Source organism: Cetorhinus maximus, chromosome 19 (genome assembly GCF_964194155.1).
Source record: "Cetorhinus maximus chromosome 19, sCetMax3.hap1.1, whole genome shotgun sequence".
In the NCBI taxonomy this organism is placed as follows: domain Eukaryota; kingdom Metazoa; phylum Chordata; class Chondrichthyes; order Lamniformes; family Cetorhinidae; genus Cetorhinus; species Cetorhinus maximus.
Window position 1 is genome coordinate 51,343,098 of NC_135897.1, and position 19,097 is coordinate 51,362,194.

Below are 19,097 nucleotides of genomic sequence, written 5' to 3' on the forward strand. Positions count from 1 at the left end.
CACAGGAGGTTAGTAAGTAAGATTAGAGTGCATCTGATTTGGGCAAATATACTAGTATGGATTGAGAATTGGTTAACAGGCAGAAAGAGAGTAGGAATAAACGGATAATTTTCAGGGTGGCAGGCGGTTAGTAGTGGGGTACCGCAAGGATCACTGCTTGGTCCACAGTTGTTCACAATCTATATAAATGATTTGGATGTGGGGATCAATTGTAATATTTCCAGATGATGCCAAACTAGGTGGGAAGCTAAGTTGTGAGGAGGATCTGAGGAGGCTTCAAGAGGACATGGACAGCCTAAGTGAATGGGCTAGAACATGGCAGATGGAATATAACATAAAGGTAGAATATTTCTTAAATGGAGAGAGGATGGGAAATACAGGTGTCCAAAATGACCTGGGTGTCCTTGTTTGTGATCCACTAAAAGCATGCATGTGCAGCAAGCAATTAGGAAGGCAAATGGCATCTTGGCATTCATCGCAAGGGGATTAGAGTACAGGAGTAACAATGTCTTGCTGCAGTTGTATAGCACCTTGGTGAGACCTCACCTGGAGTATTGTGTATAGTTTTGGCCTCCTTATCTAAGGAAAAATATACTTGTTATGGAGGGTCACCAGATTAATCCCTGGGATGGTGGGATTGGTTTATGAGGATAGAATGCAGAAAATGGGCCTGTATTCCTTTGAATTTCAAAGAATGAGGGATGATCTCATTGAAGCTTACAAAATTCTTACAGGACGGATGTAGATAAGATGTTTCCCCGATTGGAGAGACTAAAACCAGGGTAGGCTATTTAAGACTGAGATGAGGAGGAATTTCTTCACTCAAGATTGTGGTGAATCTTTGGAATTCTCTACTCCAGAGGGCTGTGAAAGCTCCATCATTGAGCATATTCAAGGCAGAAATCAATAGATTTCTGGAGACTAATGACATTAAGGGATATGGAGATAGTGCGGGAAAGTGGCGTTGAAGTAGGTGTGGGAAAGTGGCATTAAGGTAGGTGCGGGAAAGTGGCATTGAGCCATAATCTAATTGAATGGTGGAGTAGGCTCAACAGGTCAATGGCCTACTCCTGTTCCTATGTTCCAATAATATATGTTGAAGTTAAGAAGGATTTGGGGATTCTTGTATGTGAATCACATTAAGGTAACAAGCAGGTTTATCAAACAATTAAGAACATACCTGGAGTATTGTGTACTGTTTTGGTCTCCTTGCTTAAGGAATGATATACTTGCCATAGTGGGGGTGCAACAAGTTGATTCCTGGGATGGAAAGGCTCTCCTATGAGGAGGGATTAAATAGAATGGGCCTATATTCTACATTTAGAAGGAAGAGAAGTGTTCTAACTGAAAGCTATAAAATTCTTAGAGGGCTTAACTGAGTAGATGCCGAGTTACTATCCCCCTGGCTGTGATCATAGTCTCAGGATAAGGGGTCAAGACATTTAGGACTAAATTAGGAGAAACTTCTTTACTTGGAGGGTTGTGAATCTTTGGAATTCCCCTACCCCAGATTGCTGTGGATGATCAGTGGTTGACTACATTCTAGATTGAGATCAATAGATTTTTGGGCACTAAGGGAATCAAGAGATTTGGAGGTAGTTCGGGAAAGTGAAGATGACGTATAGGTTCAGGCAGGATCTTACAGAATGGTGCAGCAGGTTCAAAGAGCTACATGACCTACTCCTGCTCCTGTTGCTATGTACTTCAACACTCTGGAGTTCAACTAGCACAAGAGCTCTCTAATCTCCAGATATCACTTCAGCAGAAACCTCAGAGAATGGCCTTAATTGCCATTTAGATGATTCCTCTGGGGCTTCTGCTTTCATGTTCCATCTGGCTCAACAGTGAGTTAAGAAGCAAACTTACCCTAACGTTGGTGGCCTCCATTAAGATTGCTGGTTAGTTCATGAAAAGCTGTGTTTTTGCCATTTTTGGCTGTAGAGTCCTAAAACAGGTGTTAGGCCCCCTTTAAGCATATTCACGAAGCATACCATCAATTTTGGACAGGCATGTTGAGCACCTGGAAGTCACCAGCTGCAACTCTGGCAGCCAAACACACTTCTTTGGGAGAAGCTGGGGTGTGGAGATTATGGGCAGAATCGTCCCAAGATTTGCATTAAGTGCAGTAGTGGGCGGGTAAAATGATATTTTATCCACCGGCTGCAATAGCGGGTTTTCACACCATATCATCCTAAACCCACTGCATTAGTTACGTGTTCCCAGGAAACATGGAGTTTCGATGGCAGACGGGCTCTCATTCACCTGCCACGCCATCACCTCGCCGCTTCATCATGCTGGGCGCCATATTTAAAGTCTAGATGTGTGCGCACATATCAGTGCTTCCAACCAGGAAAGGTGTCCATGAAAGACAAAAAGACTGCAGCCCCCAGGTTTAGTGACATGTCACTGGAACACCTTTTGGATGCCATGGAAGCCTGCCGCGATGTCCTCTACCCCTGCTTTGGCCACAGGATGGGCAGCGGTGTGACCAACCAGGCTTGGGAGGCAGTGGCAGTGGTGGTCAGTGCTGATGCTGCACAGAAGAGGTTGGCCATCCAATGCAGATAGAGGATGAATGATCTCATCTGTGTGGCCAGGGTATGGCAACCATCTCATCACTCTAAACTCACACACTCAAGCCCATCATACATTCACTGGCATCTCACTGCCAACTCAAGGGACATCACCACCCATTCTCACAGACATACCCTCACATGTCCACCTGGCCTCATCTCATCTGGAGACTGTCTCCTCAGCCCTCATTAGCTTGAGGCCACTTACACAGATTAACATGTGCCCCCCCACCCCCACACACACCCTGGGTTACCCTCCTTCCCCAGTACAGCTCTCATCCTGCAGCCTCTTCCCTTGCCTGAGGCCACTTCTCCCCCTTCGGCAATCAAGCCCTAGCCCTGCAGCCATTGAAAAGCCACCTAAATATGGCTAATCTGGTAGGTGGAGACCTGCCGTGAGCTCCCCTAAAAGTGCTGTGGTGCTGTCTGTGAAGCCTGGCGCTGATGATTGCGAGTGCTGACCGAAGCAAGATAAGCAAACAAATTTTGAAGTCCTGAGTGAAGTGCAGCCTGCCAGGTGCACGATGCTTATGTGCTGCTGTGAAACACGTCAGCGGGCTGGCCTAATAATTATATGAGAATGCATTACAATGAGGTTCCCGATGTCCGATGGCAGCCTGTGCCATTGGCGGGCCAAGCGGACGATCGCAAACTGGTTTCAAGCCGCTGTAAAACCGATTGCACCATATTGTTCGTTCACACCACCAAACGTGCCCAACACAGGCGGGATTTTCCGTGCCCGCTAATATGTGGGGCTTTGCCTCAATTGGTCCCTCAGAGTCCATTTCACATCCAAAAGAACGGGTGCAAGATGTTGACCAATTTTTCTCTCAATATATCTGACACCAGCATATCTGCTGCATCTTCACCTTTTCCTGCTGAGAATGACAAAAACCTGCAATAAAATTTTACGGCTTCCCTGTCAGCATTCAAAATATCATTGCAGAGTCTCCTGCTGGGCTTTACTGACTTACACTGCAGCTGATTTGTTGATGTAGAGAAAAGGTTAATGAAAACATAGCAGTCATATCAGCAATAAAATTCTTTGTCGGCATTTCCTGCCAAGCTCATTGAGCTCTGACCTTGCAAGCATTTTTTTAAGATAATAGTCAAGTATGCCCCTATCATTCCATCTTCTCAAATTGAGATTATTGAAGAGAAGTTAATTGGAAATGATCTATTTTACTGGTAATATGTGCTGATTACTTTTTTTACTGATAATATCCAAATGATTACCTCTTTTGTTGCGTTAAGTTCATAAACCAGAAAAAAAATTCCTGCCTAGAATCATTACAAACTCTCAAACAAGATTCTACTCCACCAAAGCAATCGATATTCAGTTCATTAAGTGTGGATTTTCTGCAGCTGACAGATGGCACAATCTTTAGTGTAGATGTTTATCATTTCCCTAAGTCTCCCCTGGGATGGATGCAACTATCATATTTGTTGCTTTCTTCAGCAGTTTCACTGAATTTTATATAACAGGAGTAGCATAATAAATTGGCACAAAACATCTTAATACAGCACAAAACATACAATTCTCTTGCACCTTTTAAAATATTTGGAAACTGTTAATGTTGGCATCATACATTTTAATTTCACTTTAGCACTATTCCCTACTATTCCCTTTTTTAACATTTGCTCTGCTACAGGGGCTAAGCAACATCTCCTAAGTTGGGAAATTGCCATGGCACTGAGGCGTCGGTCACTTTAGGATTACCCCTCAATGTTATTCCACAATTGATTGGCAGGAGTTGTTTTATGATGTGTTTTTTCTCCTCTCAATTAACAGTGAAACCTCACTTTCTATTTGCTGTCAAGCATAATATGGCAATCTTAAGTTAGGAGAACTTAATATATTCCATATTCTAGTACATGGTTTTCATGGTGGTAGGGTTTAGGGAATTGGCACCAAACAAATTGACTAAGTAACACTACATTTACAGATTTTAAAAAAGCATATGGCATTCGTGCTAATGTGGCCATGTTTAATTACACTTGACAAAGTTAAGGCAATAAATGTTGCATTTGTTTTTAAGATGATAATTGGAATAATTGAAATGTTGCAACTGGCAAATGCTAACCCATCAGTGAAATTAACATATTAGTGACAGCAGACCGCAGCATTAAAGAAGTGCCATGTGGCAAAAGGCACCAAAACTTTTAAGAGTTGCACCAGAGAGGGTGAATCGACAACATGCTGCAGTCATCATCACCTTGATCCAAGATAGCTGCTTGAGGTTTGTACATCCAGCTCCTTGTGATTATGCACAGCCTTCTCCTTAAATCTCAGAAAAGACAACCAGATGTTGATATTTGAAGACCACCTAGATGGGTACCCTTGTGGAATCCATTACAGTCCAGAATGTGTTTAGTTTCTATTGGCAATGCTCATTATGAGTGGTTCTTTAAATGTTTCTCTGTTGTGATGCAAGCCATTTGACTACCTCATGCAGGATGGAATCAAAGAATGATAGAATCATAAAATAATATGGTACAGGAGCCCACCATTTTTGTGTCAGCTCGTTGGTAGAGCTGTCCAATTAGTCCTACACCCTGGCTCTGTCCCTATTGCCTTGTATTTTTTTCCTTTCGAGTATTCAATTCCCTGTTGTTACTATTGAAATTACTATTGAATCTGCTTTCACCACCCTTTCAGACAGTGCATCCCAGGTCACAACATACTGCATTTAAAAAAACAAATTCTCATGCTACCTCTACTACTTTTGTCTATCACCATAAATCTGTGTCCCCTGGTTACCAAACTTTCTGCCACTGGCACAAGTTTCATGAAACCATTCATGGTATTACGAACCTCCATCAAATCTTTTCTTAACCTCTTAGCTCTAAGGAGAACAACCCCTATTTTTCCACTTTCTAAACATAACTGAAGTCACTGTTTCCTAGTGCCATTTTAGTCAATCTCACCTGTATCCTCTCTAAGGCCTTGACAACCTTCTTAAATTGTCCAGATTTGAACACAATACTCAGCTGTGCCATATGGTTTATAAAGGTTCACTCTAACTTCATTGCTTTTGTACTCTCTCATTCTATTAATAAAGCCAAGGATCCCACATACTTTTCTAACAGCCTTCTCAACTTGTCCTGCCACCTTTTGTATCCGTACAATCTCATGTCTCTCTGCTCCTGCATCCCCTTTAAAATTATACCATTTAATTTATATCACCTCTCTTTATTCTTCTGACAAAACTGTGTCACGTCACGCTTCTCTGTTTTCGATTTCATCTGCCATATGTCTACCCATTTCACCAATCTGTTGATCTCTTACTACCCTTCTCACTGTTTCATGCCACCTATAAACTTTTAATTTATCCCCTGTATACACAAGTCCAGGTCATTATTATGTATCAAAAAGATCAGTGTTCCCAACACCAATCCCTGGGAAACACCATTGTATATTGAAATGATGATAATGATATGTTATTGCTTGTTATTTTTAGCTTTGTTTTAATAATGATCATTAACCTGAAATGCATTACAAAGACTTGTAAGGTATACCACGTAAGAATCCTGGGGTTTGGTAGCCTGACAAATATATTCAAGGAACCAGCAAAATCTTTAACCCTTCATCCTAACTTTTCAGTGAGAAATCTTAAGCACATCTTAAACTTAGTGTGAGCGATGCCTAGATTTGCTCTCCAAGCTGTTTTAAACCATACAATTCAGATTAAATATGAATTCACCTTACCAACCCTCAAACAGGATACCGACAAGGTACCTAATGAATGAATTAACCCTTCCTTGCCAAATTACCAAAATTGAAGTCAGATAGCAAAGCATGCACTAAAAAGTATTTAACTTCAAAATCTAAATTATCATCTGTGAAGCACTGAGGCGGTACCATAATGGCATTGTCACTGGACTAGTAATCCAGAGACCGAGTTTCAAATCCCACCACGACAAGTCTAATGATGACCATGTTGACCAAGAAACCATTATAGATTGTTGTAAAAAAAACATTTAGTTCACTAATGTCCTTTAGGGAAGGATATCTGACTCCAGACCAACGGCAGTGAGGTTGGCTCTTAACTGCCCCTCTGAAATGGCCTAGCCACTCAGTTCTATCAAACCGCTACGAAGTCAATAAGGAATTAAACCAGATGGACCACTTAGCTTACCTAAACTGCATGGACTGCAGCGGTTCAAGAAGGCAGCTCACTACCACCTTCTCAGGGGCAATAAATGCTGGTCTAGCCAGCGATGCCCACATCCCATGAATGAATATTTTTTTTAAAATACAGATTATTAGTAGATATAAATAGTTGGAGACAGAGTCACAGCAATTTGAATAGCAGATAATTAATGGATATTGTTACTTAACAGTAAGATCATTGAAGCTTGACTGCAATATTAACTGGAGGCCTACTCTGGAAAGCTGCTGTGGTCTCCCCTTTAAGCCATAGTGGAGGCAAGAGGAGTTGGGGCTGACACAGGATGAGAAAGGTTGGGGTGGGGGGCCGGGCTTTTTTTTTTAGTTTCCTCCGGTTTTTGCAAGAAAAGTTTGGACCACCCCTGCTTTGGGTTGCTCCCTCCTGACTGCAGGACACCCCCCACCCCCCCAATCCCCCATAAGCCACCAACTTACATGAGTTGCCTGGGAATATTCCTTAAGGTCTCTTGTCAACTGAAACCCTGCTAGATGGTGGATAAATGCTGCTTTCCACCAAACTTGTGTGGGATATTAATTGGTACTTACGCAGATAAGCCCTACATATGTAAATCTTGTGGGCCTCATGCTGTGGTGAGCGGGGAATTTGCAGTCCTCCTCAGCTTCTAACCTCCCGACTCCCACAACAGTTCAAATAACCCTAACAGATCTTCTGACATGAATCGTGAATATTCTGAAGGGGGGTGGGGGGGCGGGTTGGTACCTGTGAAACCATCTGAAAAACGGTCTGCAAAACTTGAAGCATTACATTGAAATCACAATAAACTTATATTTGATAACTGAACAAAATATTTACCTTTAATTTATTTTTCTGTTTTCCTGCAGCATTTCAGTTGGAATCAGTTATGTCTTGGCTGGTAGTGAAGCTTTTGCTGAGCTTTTGCAGATCAGGTGAGTGGAAGTAAATTTATACACAAAGTAAATGCACATTTTAATCATTTTTGTTTGGTTGTCTCTTAAGACTTGATAACTCATTACATTTTGTTTGAAAGTATCAAAGCATACTTTTTTTAAAAAAAGAATAGCCCAGGACAAAGCCATCTGATGACCTTGTTGTGCAATTTAAAATACTTTCTCAATTGTTTTGTGTGTCTTTGAGATTAGAATGTGTATAATATTTGTGTTTGCTGTTGATTTAATCTGTCAGTCCAGGCTACAATTTTCATGCTGTACCTGAAGTTGGGAAGTGCAGCTTTGTCTCCCACTGAATGCAGCATTGAAGCAAAGCTCAAAGTTTTTTAAAAATTATTTTTCCTTATCTTTTAAGAAACTTCAGAAATGGGCTTGGAATTAGAAAAAGATCTGGAATGGAAGCGGGGGTGGGGATAGTTAAAATTAGTGAATTTGTTGGCTAAATGACCTCTCCATGTATCTTAAAAATATTTACATTTTATGTTCAATTCCTGTAATCTACAAAATGCTAGAGGCACTACAGTAGGCAAATTATCCTACTAATTATGCTTTCATCTGTGTGTATGTGTTATTGGTAGTGTAATTGGGCAAGCATAGTTAAATAAACAAATTGCCCTGCTTTGCTTCTAAAGGCAACTTTACATTTAATATACATATAAAGAGGGTTCAGAAACAGGGATCAACCTGCCACAACGAGAATGTTTTAAACTGTCAGCTGCCGGTTTCTTAACTGAGAAGCAGAGCCATCAGTTGACATTTGATTGGGGATGTGGCACCTCTGCCACCCCACTGGTGCCAAGGGTTTGGCTGCTACTAATGGGGACTGCTTAAATTTTGCAAATCAGGGTCCAGTGCCTGTGGTAGGAATCTGATTGCAATTTTCAGGTTCAAAAATACCGGCTGTTGACTGACCTCACTAATGATACTTGATGGAACAGCTAGAGACCACTCAGAAAACAGGAGAGGGAAGTTTAACTTTGTTTTATGGACCAGGAGAAACAAGAGTGCTTCTTCTGATTCTACTCAAACACTTCAGGCCACTGTCAGTGCATGCGAGGCCATTCTGTGGAATTGTCTCCCTTCCGCCCTAGGCTTGACCTATTGATTGGCTCAACAACTGGGAAGCTGCATTGAGGAGCCCAGTTTGTGTCCTCAGCTCACTGGCAGCATTTAACTGAGGCCCCAGGTGAAAACGGTTCAGAACTTCTGATACTGGCTTTGGGCAGATGGCAATAGGCCACTCTGTTGACTTTATGCTGACTTCACACGGAAGCCAAAGAACAGCCCCGTTAATTCTTTCATTATAGACACTACTCAAATGTGAATTATAGATCCTCTGGTCTTTAATAGAAACTTAAACTCCTTTATGAAATTTTAAGAAACAATAGTACATATTTCACTATGGATAACATTGGATTCATTTCAAAATCTTTGCTACATGGTCAATTAGAATGGAGCAGAAATTCAATGAGAGATTGATGTTCTCACAAGCACTAAGATTTCAGTCAGTTAATTTATGTGAATATTAAACGTAACTTGGAATTAGCTTGTTAAAACACATTGGGATAGATGATTGTTTTTACACCCAGGGAGTTAAATATCACCTGGGTGAAGCACAGAAAGGAAAGGGAGGATTGCATGCTCCTTACAGAACCTGCTGAATTTTGTTTCCTTTAATTTGAATGGAAAGAGAATCAGGTGAGTTCTGTTACTGATAGGACCCTCCCTACCAAATTATCCTTTCTGCATTCCACCCACGTATTGCAGTACAATAATAATCTATCCCATTCTTTATCATCATGCCATGAGATGGTTTCTCTTAGAACACATCTTTAAGGGTACATCAAGAAGCTGATTTTTCTTTTTGACCAGACTTCTTGTACAGGTGCTGAATTTGGACTACTTACACAGCTATGGGAATTTCGCGCAACTCCGTGACAACATTGATGGAGTGCCCCTGCTTCCTATAGTTGCTGCAATTTATTGCTTATGTGAATAGATGGAATCAGAAAGAGGAATATCCTCACAGCAATGTTACATTACAGCCAACCTGTGGTAGAACACAAATGCTGCAAATTTTTAACTTTGGCTATGAGTTGAATTCTATGAAAATAATTGAATCTTATTTTTGTGCTCACTTCTAAATATATATATTTTTATTATCTGTAATCTATTGAAAAGGTTCTAAATAAGGAAGTTTCTTAGGAGGTTTCTTAATATTTTAAGACTCTGTGTGTACCTAGAATTATTACAGTTGACACTGGTTCAATGCTTGTGTGATCCTCGGCCTTTGATTGTTTTCCCCTCATTCAATTTGTACTTGCATTGTGAAAATTTCTGGCCTTAATATAATGGGTATTTTTTCAAGTCCACACCTGAATTTCCAATATGCATCAGTAGTGGTAGGACACTCCACAAACAGCACTCACTGTGGTAGTCACCTATCTGTTATCATCATTATGTTCCATACTATAGAAAGCAAGTAAAATATAAACATACGTTTTCACCATAGACGCAATATTGTGGGTCACCACTTGTGATTCTTCAACAATGGAAAGGTTTTAATTATTTTGATTTTTTTCAAATTTGAAGACTGCTTATATTGCTCATCTCGCTACAACAGTGACTGTACTTGAAAAATATTGAGGTGCCCTGTGGTTGTGAAAGGCACAACAAAAATGCAAATCTTCTTTTCCTGCTTATTTTCCTCCATGCTTTTCATATTAGCTGCAAGGAGTTGCTGTAAACTCGCACTTGATGAGGACAGGCCAGTGAGCAAGACTTAACTATATGGTCTATATAAGCCTGGCTTTTTTTTGTTCTACGGGTGGCAGGCTATGATACTCAGTGGTTAAAATCTCAGCATGATTATTTAAATACCATTTTTTCACCATTGATCTTAAGATAATTCCTGTTTGATGCCCATTTTGCATCTAATTTCGAAGTACTACATGTTGAAGTTCATGCACACACCATCTTTTTTGACCAATGACCTCAGTTGTACTGAGTAATTGCCTCAATTTAATTGCATTGTGACAGTTTAAACAGAATATTTAAATATTTCTTTTATAGGTCAGTGTTATGGTAAAGTTGATAATTGGAAGCTGTTACTGTAACCTTTTCAGGTATCATAAATCAAGCACATTTGTCAAGCACCAAAGTATTACGTTTAAATTTCTCTCCTCCCTCCCCCTCTGCCTACACCCAAGATTTATGCTTAATTACAGAGCTAATACATTATTTGTGGCCTATTGAAGGTTGGGGAATTTCTGATTACATTGTTTTGTATGTATGATATTGTGAGTCATCCTAACTCTGCTACTTTGATTGGAAGAAGAGCAGCAGCAACAGGTTGGGAGACTCTAGAGACCTGTAATTGGTGTTTTGGGGAGACCACAAAGGATGAGGGCTGATCATAGACGCCCCTCTGGCCATCCGAGAGGTGACCTGCCCCTTTCTCCAGGGTCCATCGCATCAGAAACACCTGCCTCCAATATTCTGGGCAGCAGTGCAATCGGAGTCGAGAGAGAATGTCACAGGCCTTGCAGCCTGTTAAACAAAGACCTGCAACTCACACTTTAAGCTTAAGATAAAAGCAAAATACCGCGGATGCTGGAAATCTGAAACAAAAACAAAAAATGCTGGAAAAACTCAGCAAGTCTGACAGCATCTGTGGAGAGAAAGACAGAGTTAATGCTGCGAGTCCGGATTCGAAACGTTAACTCTGTCTTTCTCTCCACAGATGCCGTCAGACCTGCTGAGTTTTTCTAGCATTTTTTGTTTTTGTTTCACACTTTAAGCTTGCTCTGCGTTGTATGTAACAGTGAAAGTAAATTCAGCATTCAATTTTTTTTTACCTCTTTCCAGGCTGCAGCTGGTGATATAGGGCGGAATTTTCGGAGCCCGCTGGCAGTGGGCGTGATAGATGGCGTGCGCGGTAAACATGGCATGACTTGCTTCAGACGGCATTGAGGCAGGTCGCGATCGACAGCTCAGCCCACTGACGGTGGGCCGCGTTTCCCGCCATCGGTCGGCAGGGAGCTAATTGTAATACATTAGCATATAATTAAAAAGCCATCCCACCAGCTTCTTGGAACCCCACTGTATCGTCCATCCACATCTGCCTGCTTTCAAAACAGCACGTAGGTGACATGCACTTGGCGGCCTTCACTTTGGGGGAAGTGAGTGAGCAATAGCGTTCTCCACAGCTTACCTTTTGTTTACAGGTCTCGGGCGCTGAGGGTAACTGATGCCTGGCCCTGGGGGCAACTGCTGGCCAGCCCCGGAGGCGACTGGTGAGTGTTCGGAGGAAAATGTTGTCGGTGGAGGGGTGGGCTGGGTCAAGTGCTGCCCTGGCGCTGCATACCGTGCACAGGCAAACAAGATGGGGGTAAGGGTAAGCGAGGGAAGTGGCCATGCATTAGGGGCACCTGTATAAACTGACCATGCCTCTGCAGCAGATGTGACACAGCCACAGTGATATGATTGGGGCTGGGCCTAGCCTGCTTGCCCACGCAAGCAACGTGGAGGCATCAAAGGGTCACCAAGCACTCCATACGTTACCGCTCCCCCCCCCGCCCCCCTAGACCACAGACTTCGAGTCCACCACCAGAGCAGTTGGACTGCACATGTTGTACAATCTCCTCGCCAACGCTGGCCATGTAGCAGTCTCTGCTGGAGGCGCTCACAGCCCCTTGCAATCTCAGCATCCTGGTTTGGACCAGTGTCCCCCATGTTGCAGGCTGACAGGGCAGCCATGCAGCACACTCACCTCTGGCCATCCGAGGGGTGACCAGCACTCTCTGGGAAGCGTTAAAGGGAGGTCACACAGGGCCATGGCTAAGTGCAGCCATGATAACCACATCTCTCTTTCATGCTGCAGGAGGAACACATCAGGATCATGGATCCCGGTGACTTGGCTGTATGCCTCGTGGCCAACAGAGACCATAAAAGATGGAGGAGAGAGCGACTGAGGCTCCTGGCTGTGCAAAGGCATGAGCAGCAACCTCATGAAGAAGGGGCAGCAGGGACTCCCGCACACGCTGCCCAGGAGTGACAGTGAGCCGTGGCTGGTCAGTGCCTAGCGACACCCAGAGTCTATAGATGCCGCCTGCCATTCCTGCAGATGACAGAGAACCAGTGTCGCCGATGACTGTGCATGTCTAGGGACGTGGTGGCTCACATCTGCCACTTACTGCAAGATTTGGCGCCAAGGGGACATGGAGGGCATCTATTGCTAGTGGCTGTGAAAGTGACCATGGCGCTCAATTTCTATGCCAGTGGCTCTTTTCAGGGTTCCACAGGTGACCTCTGTGGGATTTCGCAATCTGCCACCCACTAATGCATCCATGAGGTCACAGATGCCATCTTCTCCATGGCACACAACTTTGTGCATTTCACCTGGGACTGGAACAGCCAGGATGCAAAGGCCATTGCATTCACCCTGATCTCAGGATTCCCACAGGTGCAGGGTGCGATTGACTGCACTTATGTGGCGCTCAAGTCTCCATTGCTACACTCAGTGGACTTCAGCAACCACAAGGGCTTCCACTCACTGAATGTGCAGCTGGTATGCGACCACCTGAAATGCATCCTGCACACATTTCCAGGGAGTGTGCACATTGCCTACATCCTGAGTCGCTCGCAGATCTCTGCAGTCTTCCAGGGCCCACAGAGGCCGCAGGGTTAGCTGCTTGGGGACAAGGGCTACCCGCAGAGGTCTCAGACTGCAGCATAGCGATGCTATAATGAGGATTATATAGCAACTCGTAACTTAGTGGAACAGACCATCGGGATGCTGAAGATGCGGTTCCAGTGCCTGGACCGGTCTGGTGGAGCCCTGCAATACAGTCCACAGAGGGCGCCATGCATCATTGTTGTCTGCTGCACCGTTTACAACCTGGCACTCCAACGGGGGAAAGGAGCTGACTGAGGAGGAGATGGTGGAGCTAGAGGTCTCCTCGGGTGAGGAAGATGCCGACGGGGATGAGGGTGAGGGGGTCCTCGGTAGTGACGATGATAGGGATGAGGCACTTGCTCTGGCTAGATGAGGCAGGCACACTCGGGAGGGTCTCATAGCTGCCAGATTTGTGGAGGATGATGACGACATGCAGTGAGGTGTTCCCATAGATCTTCACATCGCAATTGTGAATGTTTGACTCCAGCCTGGCTTATGGCAGCGCCAATACCCTCTGTGAGAATGCCCCTGTCATGGATATGCAGTGGAGGCCCTAATTGTCACTTGATCGCAGGAGGATGAGACAACATGCAGTGACATCCATAGATCTTCACATAGCCTCTGAGAATGTCTGACTCCTGTCTGGCCAAGGGCAGTTCGCATGCGCTCCATGATCAGGGCCATCTCAGAGATGCAGCCATGAAACTTTAGATGCATCTGATGCTGTATCCGCCTTCAGCACCTCAGCCCTTCAGGAGCTGGTGCACAGCAACACTGGTCGCAGATGCTGGTGTGATGGGGGCCAACCCCGCCTTAAAGGTCCTGAGAGCACACAGAGAATGAGAGAACTCTGTGGTGCCTGCCTGCTAATTTTCTGGCAGCAATGACCAGCACTGTTGAGGTGCAGGCATCAGGAATGTTTCTGGGGAGTGTGAGGCTGGACCATCACTGTGGCCTGAAGGCTGCATGGTGCACAGGAAAGAGGCCCTGGACTGAGACACCTGCTTTTTATCTTGTGCAGAAAGGTTTCACATCTGAGTAACAAGAACACTGCTCATCAGAACAAGGAACCACAAGCAGGGAGACATTGTTAGGAGCTTGATTGGAAGCCCTGGGTCATGGACTCTGTCAGCTGTTTGGCAGATGTGCCTGCGAGAGCAAAGGAGATAATTAGTGCATGGCATTGGCCTGTGAAAGAGGACACATCACTCACAGCATGGTTGTCTGGTGGATGTTGCACTGCTGGATCCTCACTTGGTAGAGCAGCACTGACCTCAACGTCAGCACAGGACCAGTCCCAGTCATCACCAGCCAGCTGGATGACTCTGTTTTTGAATTCTGTCAGAACTTTGATCTCTGGCATTCCTCCACCTGTCTGTGACCTTTCCCTCCTGTTTTGTGCCAGTTTGTCCTGCATGGATAGAGCTGGGCAGAGTGTATCAGGACGCCTGCCAGGCCAAATGATATGTATGCCTGGCCTGTGTGGGTGCTGAGTGGTCCCATAAACGGGATGGGTACAATGACGGTGTGTGAGAGAGAGTGAATGGTGATGTCCCTTGCCTGTAGGTGTGTGATGGGTTTGGGAGTGTGTGAGTTGGGAGTGATGAAAAGAATGACTTACCCTGGCGGAACGGAGGAGATCATTCATCCTTTTGCAGTGCTGGGTGGCTGTCCTCCTCTGCAGGGCATTTGCGCTGACCACTGCTGCCACCACCTCCCAAGCTGGATTGGTGACTTTGCTGCCCATCCCGTGGCCAGAGCAGGGGTAGAGCACATCCTGGTGGGCCTCCACGGCATCCAGCAGTTGCTCAAGGGACCCGTCGTTGAAGCGGGGGGCTGTAGTCTTTTTGCCTTTGCTGGCCATGTCTCCGGGGCAGCGGTGGTGAGCTGGTGGCGATGAGCGCCAGTCTGGAAGCTGCCTTTTAAAGATGGCAGCCAGCATGATGCAACAAATGAGAGCCCACTCGCCATGGAAATGGCGTGTTTTGCGGGGGTGAATAAATTATGTGGCGGGTTCGAGACCCGCTGTTTCTGTTGGCGGGCAGGACTCCATTTTACCTTGCCACTACCACACTTATTACCACAATTCCGGGAAAATTCTGCCCATATTCATATTCAGACTGCAATTCATGCATGTATCAACGGGCCATTGATGGGGTTAACGTTTCTAGTCTGTATGACTTCTTCAGAGCTGAAGAGAAGTAGAAATGTGATGGATTTTATGCTGTTTAAGGTCGGGGTGGAGCAGGTGGAGCAAAATAGAAGGTTAGGGATAGCTGAGAGCTCAGGAGAGATTGACAAAGATGTCATGGACATGAGACAAAGGGAGTATTAATGGCGGTGTTAAAGACTAACAAAGGTGCTAATCGTGGCATAAAGGTAATAGAGAAGAATGTGTTAATAGCAGAACATAGAAGCAAGTGACAGATGGCCCTGTGGGGGAGGGGTTGGGTCGGGGAAAAACCATAACAGAAGGTTGAATATATATATATAAAAACTTTTTTAAAAAATAAGTAAAAATTTAAAATGTTTGGATTAAAAAGGGTCAAGATAGAGGAGAGAGTTCATGGTCTGAAGTTGTTGAACTTGATGTAAAGTCCAGAAGGCTATTAAGTACCTAATCAGAAGATGAGGTGCTGTTCCTCCAGTTTGTGTTGGGCTTCACTGGAACGTTGCAGCAGGCCAAGGATGGACATGAGAGCAAGGCGGTGTGTTGAAATGGCAAGTGACTGGAAGATCTGGGTTATGCTTGCGAACTAAGCGAATGTGTTCTGCAAAGCAGTCACCCAGACTATGTTTAGTCTACCCAATGTAGAGGAGTTGAGCTCAACAACTTCAGACCAATTCATTCCTACTGGTGAGTTTTTTTTTGTGCTAGTGCCAAAGGTTCCAGGGAATCCATTATCTTCTGTCAGAATATTAACTATATAAGAATTGTCAATGGAATGGTGGTACTGATTAGTGACCAAAATGGAGAACCATTCATGGAGGCAGAAGGAATGACTGAGATACTTAAATGAGTGTTTTATATTGGTGTTGACCAAAGATAAAAAGTTATCCAAAGCTAGTCTGAACAACGAGGTTGTCCAGATGTTGGATGAGATAAAAATAGATAAAGAAGAGATACTAAAAAAGCTGACAGTACTTAAAGCCGATAGGGACCCGGTTCTGATGGGATGTATTTTAGTTTGGTGAGAGAAGCAAGTATAGAAAGTGCAGAGATAGGGGCAACAATCTTCCAATTCTTTTTAGATGGTGATATAGGACTGGAGGATTGCAAATGTTACACGCATATTAAAAAATGGGGAGAAGGATAAATGAGGCAATTACATGCCAGTCAGTTTAATGTCAGTGGTAGGGAAGCTTTCAGAAACATTGGGCAGTTTGTTCAATGGAGATCCCAGCCTTTGGTTGGAGAACAGATGGGAGCACTATGTCGCTTCTCTCCAGGAGACCCGACATTATTTCAAGGTAATCAGGCAATTACCTTGAGAGCATGAGCCTTCGACTCAATAAAGGCCACAGCAGGGTAGAAATCCCGCCTCCGAGAGTGGCTGGCCAATCAAGGCCAGCATGTCTCCAGTACTGGCAGCTCCACCAGGAGGCCTATGCAAAGGATCAGTGATGGATCCTCTGGAGTCAGGTAAGTGGGGTGGGATGGGGTTCTGAGGAATGGGAGCGCCAGCCAGTGGTGGGAAGAGGGGTCAACAGCAAGGGCAGGGAGGGTGGCTATATGTATATATGTGTATATATATTAGCCTTGTTCGCAAAACGCCCATGGGATAAAAGAGGCTACAAAATTAGAGTACAGATACAAAGCAGTGAATGACTATTTTTCCAATAGACAGAGGTATACGATCGTGCTCCCCAGGATTCATTACAAGGATCACTATGGTTTTTAAAATACATCAATGACATGGTTATGGGGTACAGGGAACAATTTTATAGATGACATGAAATTTAGATGTGTAATAAAAAGCAGTGAGGAAGGTAGTATTAGAACTCAGGAGGACATAGGCAGGCTGGTGGAATGGGCAGACATGGCAAATAAAATTCAATGCAGAAAAGTGTAAGGTGATACACATTGGTAGGAAGAGTGAGGAGCGATAACATAAACTAAATGGCACAACTTTAAAGTGGGTGCAGGAACAAAGAGACGGGAAGGCCCATATATGCAAGTCTTTGGAGATGGAATGTCAGGTTAAGAGAGCACTTGATAAAGCATATGGGGTCCTGGGCTTTATAAATTGAGGCATAGCCTACAAAAGCCAGGAAGTTACGTTAAACCCAAATAAAACACTAGTGTCACCCCAGCTGGAGTTTTGTGTCCAAATCTGAGCACCGCACATTCAAATATGAAGGCTTTGGAGAGGGTAGAGAAGAGATTTACTAGAATGATTCCTACAAAAGCCAGGAAGTTACGTTAAACCCAAATAAAACACTAGTGTCACCCCAGCTGGAGTTTTGTGTCCAAATCTGAGCACCGCACATTCAAATATGAAGGCTTTGGAGAGGGTAGAGAAGAGATTTACTAGAATGATTCTAGAAATGAGGGATTATGGTTATGTGATTGGACTGGAGAAGGTGGAATTGTGTTTCTTAGACCAGAGAAGGCAATGAGGAAATTTGATAGAGCTTTTGAAAATCCTGAAAGCTTTAGTTAGAGTAAATAAAGTGAAACAGTTTCCAATGGCTGAAGGGTTGATGGTCAGAGGGCACAGATTTAACGTGTTGTGAATATCTCTAGTTCTATAATTTATATGTTTTAAGATATAACTTTGAGTTTTCGGAATTAAAGTTGTAACTGTATAAAATGGGGCCATCTGATTGTGAAACTGATAAGCAACCCTGAAGTAAATGCAATTCAAACAAGCCAGGGTTTATTACACTTTAAAGATAGCCTGTGTTTGTCTTACAAGGCTAGGGTTGATAGTGAAAAACCTGAACAATAAATGATCCATCTCTAAGCTTGAAATGGAGCCACAGAGTCTTAAAAGAGTCGTAAAACTGCATTAACAGTATAAATGATTCATATGGGTTGCAGAATCAAAGCGGAGGGCATTTTATGGAGCCTGCAAGAGCAGGAAACGTGGCGTGTAGGGTGACTTAATTAGGCGGGATCTGAAATTTCAATTTCCTGATGGCAGGTTGAGATGGAGAGATAAAGACACAGTGGCGGGTTTGCAGCATGTTAAGCCTCATGCTGGCCTGTAGCAGGTTCATACTTGCATTTGCATGCCATGAATACTCAGTAGTGTGAAACTTTTTCTAACTACTTCAAGATGAACTGGGCAGCACACAAGAATCTCATGGCACTCAGTTCACGTTTGTTTATAAGTGGCATGCACCAGTCAGCTTGGTGTAGTTATGTATAAAGTCGGTTGTTTTCCCTGTTTAACTCGACAGCACAAGGGAGGGGAGCAGGAGAATGGCAGCTTACATAGAGGCTCAGCACTGGCCAGGGTGGGAGGGGTGAGGTGTGGGGAGTAGGGTCAGGGGCACGGAGGAGTGGAAGATGGATCCGGGGGAGGACAGAGGATGAGTTTTGGAGGCATTGGGGAGTGAAGTGGGAAGGGGCTGACATCCTGGGTGTGATGAGGGGAGGGGTGGTGGGAACAGTCAATCAAGGGAAGAAAATGAGGGGCCTAAGGACAGTGTCAGTACTGACCAAATGTGGTTCTATCTCAGGGTGTTGGTTGGCAGAATCCTTACATGCCTTTGAGTTCACCTATAACATTTCAATTAT

At 44.0% G+C, this 19,097-nt stretch overlaps 1 protein-coding gene across 3 annotated transcripts in view; it reads left to right on the forward strand.

Annotated features, from left to right (window-relative positions):
* LOC144693794 (uncharacterized) overlaps positions 1-19,097 on the forward strand; it is a 456,645-nt gene that overhangs the window by 118,199 nt on the left and 319,349 nt on the right. For all 3 annotated transcript variants that reach the window (XM_078563834.1, XM_078563835.1, XM_078563833.1), the window contains exon 7: positions 7,588-7,653. In XM_078563834.1, the coding sequence (XP_078419960.1) occupies positions 7,588-7,653 (66 nt within the window). The remainder of the gene's footprint in view (positions 1-7,587; positions 7,654-19,097) is intronic.